At 38.0% G+C, this 12,428-nt stretch overlaps 1 protein-coding gene across 1 annotated transcript in view; it reads left to right on the top strand.

The window, feature by feature from the left end:
* Positions 1–12,428, top strand: part of LOC103178646 (protein diaphanous homolog 3-like) — a 154,132-nt gene that overhangs the window by 129,841 nt on the left and 11,863 nt on the right. The window contains exons 13-15 of the mRNA XM_042334098.1: positions 5,583–5,701; positions 5,845–5,909; positions 6,440–6,544. Coding sequence (XP_042190032.1) covers positions 5,583–5,701; positions 5,845–5,909; positions 6,440–6,544 — 289 coding nt within the window. The remainder of the gene's footprint in view (positions 1–5,582; positions 5,702–5,844; positions 5,910–6,439; positions 6,545–12,428) is intronic.

Raw genomic sequence — 12,428 nt, 5'->3', positions numbered from 1 at the left:
CATTTCTCTTCTCTTAAAGGCAATGGTTCATGCTGTAGAACAGTTCCACAGCAACCCTCCGATGCTTTGGAAATTTATTCATTATTCATGTGGCATGAGAAAATAGGTGCTAACTTAATCTGGTAGCTAAAAATAGCAATCACTTGAAAATCCCTCTAAATTACATCAACAATTATAGTTTATTTCCGATTAGCATAATTCCAATGCTGATGAATATCTATTTTACAATAAAATGGGACACGGTAATCTTTCCTAGAAAAAACTGGCTTTGAATATGATGCTAATCATAACCATGGTCACGTTCTTTCCAGGAAAGGTTACACAATAGTGATCAGGTACAAAAAACATGTTTGATTTTTGTTTTTCCAAGCCAGAAAAACGTAGGCCTGTAAAATTGGAATCTTTCTCATCTATATTGCTTGGTAGCATATCATCTTTTTGAACCCCCGATTTATGCACACAGCAACTTAGTAAATGTTTAGAGTGAGATTTTGGGTTGAATTTCCAACTTTTATTATCTCATTGCAAATAAGTCATTGTCAATACAGCTTACCAGATATTAACATTGTCTGATATTGTTTCTCATTAAAAATGTGTTCTTATCTGTAGATTTTTAAATCCATCAAGTACTTACTAACAATATGACATTACAAATGTCTTGTTTGGTTACAGATGTATCTATGTTTTTTGTGGCAAACAAGGCATAATGTTATCACTTACTTGAGGAGCACTTTTGAAAACTCTAAGCCTGAATATTGCACCTCATGTTAGCCTATAAGACCTTAATATTTAAGACCTTAATATTTAAGACTTTAATATTTAAGACCTTAATATTTAAGACTTTAATATTAAACATCTTAATATTTAAGATTGAATATAAGAGTTTTGCACAATTTATTGCCTTCTTAATTTAGAAGTATGTTTTCTGAATTTCTGAAAGAGACTGCTTCTGACGTAAGACTGAATTTAAGAATTTTGCCCAATTCTATACAATCTTAAATTTTAAGGCAAATAGTGTTACATGATAGGACTACATGAAATTTTGGACCTCCTTTGTGTTTTGGAAGTTTGGCTTATTTGGGGATATTGAAACCTAGAAAATAAAATGCTTAGCATTTTTCTAAGTAAGCTTGGGATGCTTTTTATCTTATTTTCTGCCCTTCCTCACAATGCAGTGAAATTCAGTTTGTGTTGCTTCCAGTGAACAAACAATTTCCAATATTAAATTGAGTTTCAAAAGTTCTTGGACAATTAACCAAACTGTCATCTAAATTCTTCAGTACTGTGAAACAGCCAGTTCTCTTTAAACAATCTCCACCAAGCGCAAGCTAGGGGAGCACTACTCTTTGTTGCAAAATGCAGCCTTCCTCACTCAGTAAATATATAATTTAGAGGGGAAAATATAAATCTAGCCTCTTCTCCAATTTACTCTTATGTTAGAAAGGATGCCAGCAGTATAAAAGTGACATTAAGCAGTCAAGGCACAAACTGGCCTTATCTTAAATTGTTGTGAGAATACACAGGCATACATATAATTCTTCTGTGTTTGCACTTATTTGGAGACTACGGCTGTTATCTTTTTCCAGTTTGTGTAGAGAAACTGGAACACGGATTTGCCAACATTAGTCTTATCAGCTTTTTTTGGGCCACTAAGATTGTTTTTGCCCCGATGCTGAATCTATAAATTTTACCCTGGAAGATGAAGTCTCGAGTCATAACTATAAGGGTGAAATAACATTGGAATAGAAGATTGTTTGCTTTTCAGTATTACATCAAAATAAATGAAAGCAAAAATGTTTCAAGTTGGCAATCCTTTGGTATATATGCTTTTGATGTAATGATGGATGTTAGAAAATGAAAGCTATTTTGGAAATGTAATGTTTCAACATCAGGTCTGTAGAATTGTGGCACGCCAAACATAACAGAATGAGATAAATATATTTGTCCCACCAAAGTGCTTCTTTCCAATAAATTAACTCTCCTATCATGGTATCTCGGCCATTTTCATCCACAAATACACAGTCACTACACGTTATAGTATATCCTGTGATGTGCTTTGAGATAGCGTGATAAGGCAGTATATCAAGTGCAAGGATTATTATTATATCTCAGTTTTTAAATCTTAATTCCTTGCTTAGAGATGGTTCCACATATTTATATCTCGGAATAAAGGAGATTTTTCTTGTATATCTGTTCAAAAAAATAGTAGAGATTTGGGGGAATTTCTTCACTGAGGATTGTTTGGATTTCATTACATCTTGTACCTGGATCAATAAAATAATTGAAAAGGGAACAGGATAAACAGTGAAAACATCAAGGGATATGGGGAGATTGCTGCAAAGTGGGATTAATAAAAAAGTGATTTCGGAATAAACAGGACACAATAGCTTGCTTCAGTGGGTCCCTTCTGAGCACAAAATGTCTTTCTTTCTAGTTTCTATTAAAAATTCCTCACCTTCCTTTCAGAGAAAGAACAATTGGAAGCAACTAAAACACCTTTGGGAATGATTCCCATACCATGAATTTTATTAGGCTTCGTGAGATAGACCTGGGTATAATTCTGATATGATTAATCTATTAATGAGAATATGAGTATTGCTTCTCGCTTGGGGTCTAATCATATATATCTATAATGTGCAAGGATCCTTTATTTGATCCCGATGGACATATCTGTAGGCAGTATTTTGTTAATTCCAATTACCACTTCACAGGCAGTAGAAGACTAATCTGAAAAAGTTGTACGAGCGTGTAGGTCAATTTTTAGATGAGACTTTAAATCATAGGTCCCAACTCCCTGTTCAGGTGGACATTGAAGATCCCATGACACTAATCAAAAAGTGAAGAGATTTTCTCCAGTGTCCTGAGCAATAATCCTCCAGTTTACATAAAAGTAATTCATTTCATGGACGGTTGTGGGACATTGCTGTGTGCAAATTGGCTACTGCATTCATCTATGAAATATGAAATTATCACTCTTGAGGTGTGAAGCGTTTTGAGACATCCTTCCAATGAGAAAGGTGCTTATATCAATTCTTATTAAAGAGGTTCTGTCTTACCAGAAGGGTCTTATTTATTTATCTATTATCTATCCATTTGATTTAAAAACTATGATTCGTCTTGAAGAGTCTTGATGTGAGGGAGATGGATCTCATCACCTTATCACAGGAAACCTCACTCAGTACACATGTAGGTTTTATGTCTTCCTAACTGAATTTAGATAATTATCTGTTGTTCAGGAATCAAACTTAAATTAATATGGACACCTTTGGCTTGACAGTCAGTCGTGGGTGCTTAGATAAGGAGATAAGATGGACACAAGATCACAAGTAAGATTTGGGTGAAGAAAGCTCTTGTCTTTTCTATAAAATAAGAAATAGAAAGGAGGAGGCTTTTGAGCCAATGAATTTCAAATTGGCGCCAGCTCATCCAGTGCAGCTACTTATTCTATTCTTAATAACCTACTCTTTCATACTTTACTTTTTTGTATTGTTTACCTAATTCCTCCTTTCCTCCTTTGGGGGAGGTAAGCGGGGTCTCCTTGGAACAAACCGGCTCCATAGTGACGTGCCTGGCAATGGAATGTCAGAATTGAGCCTTCTGTTGCGGTCTTGGTAGTCCAGTTCCTGAGCCAGGCTGGTCCGCAGTATTCCAGGGCAATGCTGATGACAACACAGCTAGCCTGGCTCATCGGCAGGATCTGGAAGGGCAGACCAGTCACTGGGGCAGGGAGTCAACCCACTCAGCTCTTGATAACCCTGCAAGCCAAAGCCCTAACGTGTAGGGTGGTCTGAGCTGACAAGCAGGGGGGAAACTTGCCAGACAGCAATATCAATGGCAAGCTATGTGGTTTTAGTTGGTTGGACTCCAGCAGAACCCCAACGCACACTCTGGGGTTCCCAAGCCAGACTCTTGGCAACCTGCGCCTAATATTTCCCAGAATTAGGTAAGCAGGATACGCCACTCCAGGGAGCGAGTATGCATTCTGCAACAGTTCTCACGCCTTGATGTACGTGTGAATTTTATTAATGCTTTCGTACTAAGTACTAAATAGGCTCTGCTTCTCTCCTAACCCTGTCAGTGTGAGACCCTATTTCAAAGGTAACTCAACCAAGTCAGAGTCACACACAGACAGGTATTTCCAGTTAACCCCAAGGCCCGGTAACGGGAATGTTTAATCAGAGTCTGCTCACACTATAATAATAATATATAATAATCCTTGCATTTGATATAGCGCTTTTCACGTCAGGAGGACGTCCCAAAGCGCTTCACAGAACACACTGTAAAGTGAATTGACTGTATATTTGTGGGCGAACGCGGCAGCCAATTGCGCACAGCAATGTCCCACAAACAGTCGTAGATTGAAAATGACCAATTTAATTATTGTTTTTTTTTTTTGGAGGGATTATTATTAGGCGTGTGGAGTAAGGAAACTGCCCAAGGTTTCGCCCTGCCTGGAATTGAACTCAGGTCTCTCACTTGCAAAGCGAGTGCTCTAACCACTGAGCTACAGGACTCCACTAGTCGACCTCTGATGTTGACAACTGCCCTCCGAAGTGCTTACCTTTTCTTGTTTAGAATACTACAGACTCGAGGATACAACAGCTCTTTATTAAAACCTAGTAACACAAAGCTACTTTGCATATAAAGAACACACCAATGGGATCAACTATCGCACATAACTATAACAACTGGCAGCACAATACTACCTTAGTAAAGGAATGTGAAACCAACTCTGACTGATCAGTAGTCCTGTATATGTCAGTACATACCGGATGCCAACTATGAGTTAGCGACCATGAGGAGCGCTGAGCATTGCTTTATACAGGCGTGTGGCTCTGCCCATGGTATGATGCGAATGCGAGGGTTTTTTCCCACACTGGTGCCCACATGTTATTTTACTCTGCAGGCTGCTTGTTAGTGACTATCAACCAAGCAGCCCTGGATCTATTACTTTGTTACAAACTCGGGTATGCTCTTTGCTAACTCTGCTGCAAGCAGCTTCTGCAACTTGGAATCTTACAGAAGCCATTTAAATGGGCAGGACTCCCCATTTCCCTTAAATAATATTATATAGTTATTTATACATTACAAAAGACTACATGAATAGGGTACTGTGAAAATTCTATTTCAACAATCTTTCTCTGGGATTTCCATGTGTAGGTGGGATGCATGGAAATCTCAGCTTGGTTTGGATACTCTTAAGCATGGGATGGGTTTCTGTGTGTGTCAGACTGTGTATTAGGCTGGCTCCCAAAACGTGTATCCAATTCCCTTTTAAATGATATTTGATGCCATCCTTCCAACATTGCAAAGTTATAAACTTCTCCATCTGCATCATTCTTGTAGTGATCATTTTTTGTCTGTTGATTGCCTGCAATCACTCTCCAGTGCTAGAAATGTTGATGCCGGAGTTTGGTATGTGCCCACTGGAAGCAGAAATTTTCTGTATTTCCGGTAAGCACGAGTCCACAGGAGACCTGTGTTCTAAACAAACGTGTGCTCCATCACAACCTTTTATAATGGGGTTGCCTTCTACTATTTCAGTTTAAATTGATTTTTTTTAACTTCTTTTGTGCTTGCAGGCCTCAATATTTCAAGATAATAGAGGAATGTGTTTCTCAGATAGTCTTGCATCGCAGTGCCACAGACCCGGATTTCACATACCGCAAACGATTGGATGTAGATTTTAGTCATCTTATAGGTGAGTACAGCTATTTCAACATGAGCACTGATGAGAAGTTAATTTAGTTATCTACTTAATGAATGCAATACCAAAAACAATTACATTGAAACTGTTAGTATGACTATGGAAACTGGATCACATACTTAACTTTACCTCTTCAGATGTTTCTGTTGATAAAGCAAGAGTAGAAGAGTGTGAGCAAAGACTATCAGAATTAACTAGAAAGGTAAGAATTACGACTTTGATTAATTTTAATGTTGTTATCATGGGAAACGTATGTTTTCTTTGCCTTTATGCACAATATGTCTGACGAAAATATTTCTTATTGTGGATAAAAGATTACAAATTCAATTAAGAAAATGTTGTAATGGTAAACTGCTATTTATAATCCTGGAGAATTTTTAATTTGTTCGCATTTGAATGGGCAAAAATCCTTCCCTTCGAATATAAAGCGGTATATATAAAAATGTTGTGCTGTTTTTTGTTCTTTCTGCTTTCGGGAGTAAGACAAAGGGATGGAACTTTTTCATAATTGTTTTAGTTATGTTTTATTTTTAGCAAGCTTACGGATATATACAACAGTTTATTATCATGTAAATAGTTTTTTTAAAAAATCTTAACTATTCTTAAAAAAATCCTGGTTTCTATTAAATTGTACACAGTTTCAAAAACAAAAGTACACTTGATAGTACTGAGATTTTGTTTGGAATCAACGGTATCTGGCATCCTTGAGATTGATATAGTTTTATCTTTCAGTTGGATGAAGAATTTACAGGCCGGCAAGAGGCACAGGCCCAAATGCAGAAAAAAGAAGAAAAAATCAATGTCCTTGAAGCTGAATTGCATAGTCTCAGGGCCCAGGTAATTAAGCATACTAAATGATTTCTTTGATTTCTAAACAGTTGGTGATTACTATCCCAAGCCATACGGTACTCAAAGTATTTAAATAGAAAGGCTTTTGTATTCTGCTGCAGTTTGGGGTTTCAAATCTTTGCTTGCTCACATCTTATGCCAAGAATGCCTGAGGCTGTTAAGTGTAAGGTTTGTGCAGTATTAATTAGCTGTGTTGGCTCAAGATTGATTTCAGCTTTTGTTTTGGGCTCCTGTTAATTAAACTTGTTGCTTATATTTCAGTTGGTGTTAACTCCTAGTGTCACACATTTCCTGAGTAATTAACCACAAAGGGTAGAGTCTGCTACTCTTCGATTGCAGATTTTTATCAGAATACAGGAAATTATTTCTTGATCCGTTTATTTGGCTGGACCCCCAGTTCTAACATCTCTGCAGAAAAAGATAACTCTCAATTGCAAAAAAATCCTATAATTTTTCAATTTTCAAAAATAGATTGAAAGCATGTCAAGCTGCAGCTCTTAGAAAGGATTTAAATAATACTTAAATAGTCAAGGATATGATTTAATGAACAATATATTTGAAGACGTAGAACCTTTTAATTTTGTTTTCAAACTATCATATTTGTAATGATGGCAGTCACTAATAAAAAAGACTTATCTCCATCTTTCAGTCTTTGCAACAAAGCATGCTCAATGTCGTGAGTGCTGTGCATACTGCCGAATTGTATGCTTTGTTTATCTTTGCATTATAATAACCTTGGCATATTAAATGCAAAGCATTTGACTCAGATAATATTCTGATATTGTTTTCCTCCTTTGAAGAAGAGAATTTAACTCTGACTGCGTGAGCAATGAAGGTCATTTTACACAGATTCTTGCAGAGGGTCACAAGCGCAGCAGGTTTGTGTTAAATCCCCAGAGAAAAGGTTTTACAATAAAAGCTGCTCATAATTGGACAGGGTTTGTTCTGAAAGGCCTGAGCTGAACAAGTGGAGAATAGAAATGTTATCTGGTGCAATGGACAGAACTCTGTTTTTTTTAGATTGAGAAGCTAAAGTTGCACTTGGCTGGTGAACATTTTTGACTCACTCGTGAATGATTTTTGTTGAATCTGTACTCTATTTTTTTAACGTAGTGAAATTCAAAGCAATATTTACTTATTTTGTACGACATAAATACTTCATAAATACCTAAAGGCTAAGTGGATTAATATCCATATGAGCAATTTTTAATTTTTTTTTCAATTTTGATTGATTGATTGGCTCAGTTGATAAAACTCACACAACTGAGTCAGAAAGTTGTGCTTTCATACCAATTGTGGAGCCCCTAATTGACAAACTTATAATCTTCACTGACATTTAAGTAGAATACTGGGGAAAGTGCTGCATTAACAAAGCTACCATCTTTTAGGTTGGATGTTTAACCAAGGTCCCATCTGCCAGCTAAGGATCCAATATCGCTCCTCGCCAAGGGAATTCCGCCTTTATCCTGGTCAAACAATACTGCAGATTATTTGTCCGTTCATTGTATAGCTGTTTGTGGGTATTTACTTGTGCCTTCAAGGCCCTCCACGGCCTTGCTCCTACCTACCTCTGTGACCTGCTAATCGCATATCAACCTGTCTGCTCCACCATCGTCGATCAGAGTTTTGATTCAGCCTCTCTGCCTTTGGAAGCAACCCACAGTCACTTCGCCTTGCTCCCTCCCTTGTCTCCTTCAAGGCATGTCTCAAGACTCTCCTCTTCGACCACACCTTCGGCCACCCTCCTACTCCTACCCTCCCAGCCCTCCACCCCCCACGATCTCAAACCCCTGCTCGGGTCAAAATCCCTGACTGTCAGGTGCCTTGGGAGGTCCTCCCTACGTGAAAGGCACTGTAGAAATGTAATTTGTTGTTGTTATTGCACAAATAGTTGCCTCATTTGCTTTCCAAACAACAGTTATTTGATTTAACAATAATTGCTTGTGAAGCACAAGTTTATCTCTTAATTACGGAATTCCTAATCTGGACAATGTTGATATTTGAAGACAACTAGCAGGGGGTTAATGGAGAAGCCACTGAGTTTAGGAGGTGCAGAAATGTCTCTTCTACCCTATTAGGTTTCTTCCAAGCACAATCTGCAGCCTTTTCTTTTGTGGGGAAGCCTGGATTATCCAGTTAGGAGATCAATTGAAGGCCACTGTGGTGTGCCTCCAGCCTCCCAACATCCTTTTGGAGCAGGTAGCTGCTTCTCGCCACCAAACTAAACCTCTTGACATCTCAATGCCTGTCCCATTATCTGTCTCCAGGCCTCAGCTGACCCCATTTCAAGGTGTCCAATTGTGACTTTTACTGGTTGCCCTTTCGATCCCACAGTCCAAGCAGGTTACACGTTGCAACACGAAGTTGTCGAAAACCTAGCCTTTGATAAGCTTAATTGTTTAATACTTGATTGGAGTAAGAAAGATGTTTATCACTCTAGTGAGAATACAGAGTAATTGTACCCCATGAATTCAAAAATACACCCTGTTGTCCATTTTAATTTACCCCAAAACCAGTTGAAACAAAACAACAACAAAATTATATTTGTATAGATCCTTTCACATTGGGAAGACGTTTCAAGGCTAGAATAGAACCTTTCATGATTGGATATGCAGTGGCATTGGAAGAAGCTTGGAAGGAATTCTCCCAGTGGCATTCTTAGCTGCAAGTTAAAACTTACTAAGGAAATATGAAAAGGGTTAGGATAAATGAGTGGGTAAATACTTGGGAGAAGTTGGGTTGGGAAAAAGAAGAGGAAGACATTCACCACCGCAGAATAATTTAATTTTGTGGTCAGAAAAATACTTCTGATTCTTCATGTTCAAAAATCATTACATCTAGTTTAGTTTATGATAAGAAAATGCTTTTTTTTAAATGGATACGTTGCATATCTTGCAAAAATATATTCAGATATTGGGAACTGGCACCAGTCAATACTGGTGAATAATTTACGTATTTAGCAACCCATCAAAATCAACAGTAATTTATTTAGTTGACTTTCTTCACAGGAATGTAAAGAACGTTAATTAATGTGACTTAGATGGAGGTTTTGCTAATCAGAGAGTATGAATTGCTGAGAGAAAGTAAACTAAACTGTTGATAACACTCATTACTGTTTTACACTGGACAGCTGTTAAAGGTCAGGATTGCAATTTTAAGATTCATCTGAAATCACAGTTTCTATATTGAGATTAACGACATAGTCATCAGTACTAAAGCATATTATTTGTTACTTGTTATTATCTTTGGAACAAGTTTAAACATTCTTCCTTTCATGTAGTATTGAAGAGCATGTCCTGACAAACTGGTATTGGTTAAATAGAACGCAAAGCTGCAAAACATTTGTAAAAATGCTTTCCATCAGTTTAAGAGTTTGCAATTAAATTTTATTCTTCATCTAGAATGTTCCATATTTACTAGCCAACAGTTGAAATAATATGTCATCTTCAATGGAATATGGCCATGAATAATCTATGAAGGCTATTCATAGAAAATCGTGAAAGAGACTTTTAGCAGGTGGCCTTGCCTTCTCTTTTCTTTTCTTACCTTCTCTTTTCTCTACCTACCCATCGCATCTCCAACCTTCATTTTCTTTCCAAGAAAAAGTTCCTAGAAAAAGTTGTTGCTTCCCAGCTCCGCTGTTTCCTCTCCTACCACTTCCTGAATCAACCTCTGCAGTCTGGTTTCCGTACCACCCACAGTACAGAGACAGCACTTGTCAAAGTTATAAATGACTGTCTGCCTATCTCTGTTTCCTCATCCTTCTTGATCACTCTGCTGCCTTCAACATATTGACCACTCTATTCTCCACCGCCTCTCTTAGCTACACCTTCACAGTTCTGTCCTTGCCCGGTTTCACTCTTACCTTTCCCATCATCTCCACTTTGTATCCACGAGCGGCTTTTCCTCCAGCCCTCGCATTGGCTCTGTCCTTGGTCCTCTCCTAATATTTACATGGTCCCACTCAGTGATATCATCCACAGGCAAGGGGTTATCAAGGGATGATTTACCCACAAACAACGGGGTGATTTAAATGGCAAAACATTACACTGAAAAGATTTAAACATTTCAAAAAAGATAATTTTACAAAAGATGATAGAAATGCTCAAAAATTACAGCAGCAGAATGGTGACAACATCCGAGATATTCTCATCTGTTCACTGACAAAAAGGAAAGAGATAATTTCCAAAGAGCATCTGCATTTTGGCTCTAAAGCTCCATTCACTGTACCTTTCATCCTTGTTCTCCACCGAATTTTAAAAAAGTCCAACCTGAAGTGCTTCAAAATGATAGAGCAACATTTATATTTCCTTTGAGATAATTTCCAGACATCATCTGAATTTTAGCACCGAAAACACTGTCCTATATAGCCTTCATCTTTACATTCTCCAGCAGATATTCAAAAAATAAGTACAATCCAGAGCGCTTAAAATGATGGAGCTGAAGTTATGTTTGTTTTCACAACAACGGGATAAAAAATTTTGAAACGTAGATTAATTGTGTTATTTTGTGACGAAGATCTTTTTCTGTTGCCTTTTAATCTCACGTATAAGTTAATTAACTGTAGAAGATATTTAAGTAAATTAATTGAAGCCAATAACCTCTTTACATTTCAGTTAATTTGGTTATTTATTTCTCTGACCAATTGAATTTTGATTGCTTGTTGTTAAATGCACTCTCTGGTTTTGTATGTGTCATACTCACCAGTCAGATCTTGGGAATATCTATGCTGATTTAAATTTCAGTTAGAATGACAGCCTCAACATCTCTAACCTGGAGACAAAAAAAATCCATCAAAGTTTATGTTCCAGTTCTTTATTTGATGACACAAACTTTATTGTTCACTCAGACATCAAATACTACTACATACAAATACTGAAGGACTGCACTGCTTGTAGAACCATATCTTAGCATGCATTAAACAGAAGAGAGGATAACATTTAAGGGAGTTTTTGTTTTGAAGGTCTTTCCCATATTATCGACACTGAGCTCTGTCATTGACAATATTGTATCCAGCTTCCGCTTAAGTCATTGACTCTTGCAGTGCAAAATGAGGCCATTCGGCCAAAAAATCTTCAGCTTTCTTCCCAATTCTTTACGTTTTGTTTGGCCATTTTGCTTCTTTTCCCTTTCCTCTTTCAATCCTTACAAACTGCCTGGATGAGAGCTAACTTCCTGCAGTTGAATGTCAATAAGACCGAGGTCCTCCTGCTTGGCTCCCGTCAGCGCCTCCATACCTCGGGCACTGATAGTATCTCCCTCCATTGATGCACTCTACATCTCCGGAGCCAATACGGAAACCTTGGTGTCCCGTTTGACCTTCAACTGTCCTTCATACCCCACATCCGTGCCATGACCCACTCTGCCTTTCCCCACCTCTGTTACATCGCCTGGCTCCGCCACTATCTCACACCACAGACCGCTGAGAACCTCATACATGTATTCAAAACATCCAGCACTTGCCTTCCAAGCGAGATACCTGGGTTCAATTCTAGGCAGGGCGAAACCTTGGGCAAGTTTCCTTACTCTGTATGCCTAATAATAATCCCTCCAAAACAAAACAATAATAAATTGGTCATTTTCAATCCACGGCTGTTTGTGGGACACTGCTGTGCACAATTGGCTGCCGTGTTTCGCCCACAAATATACAGTCAATTCACTTCACAGTCTATTCTATGAAGCGCTTTGAGATGTCGAGAAGACGTGAAAAACGCGATATCAAATTCAAGGATTATTATTATTATTATGACTCAACTAAGCAAACTCCCTGCTTTTTGGACTCCCCAACTCCTCCCTTCATAGGCTGCAGATCATCCAGAAATTGCAGCCTGTGTCCTCTCCTGCACCAGGCTCCGTGACTCTATCACTCCCA

This window comes from Callorhinchus milii, unplaced genomic scaffold (genome assembly GCF_018977255.1).
Source record: "Callorhinchus milii isolate IMCB2004 unplaced genomic scaffold, IMCB_Cmil_1.0 Scaffold4, whole genome shotgun sequence".
Lineage (NCBI taxonomy): Eukaryota > Metazoa > Chordata > Chondrichthyes > Chimaeriformes > Callorhinchidae > Callorhinchus > Callorhinchus milii.
The sequence above is the reverse complement of the archived record's forward strand: the minus strand, read 5'-3'. Positions and strand labels throughout refer to the sequence as shown.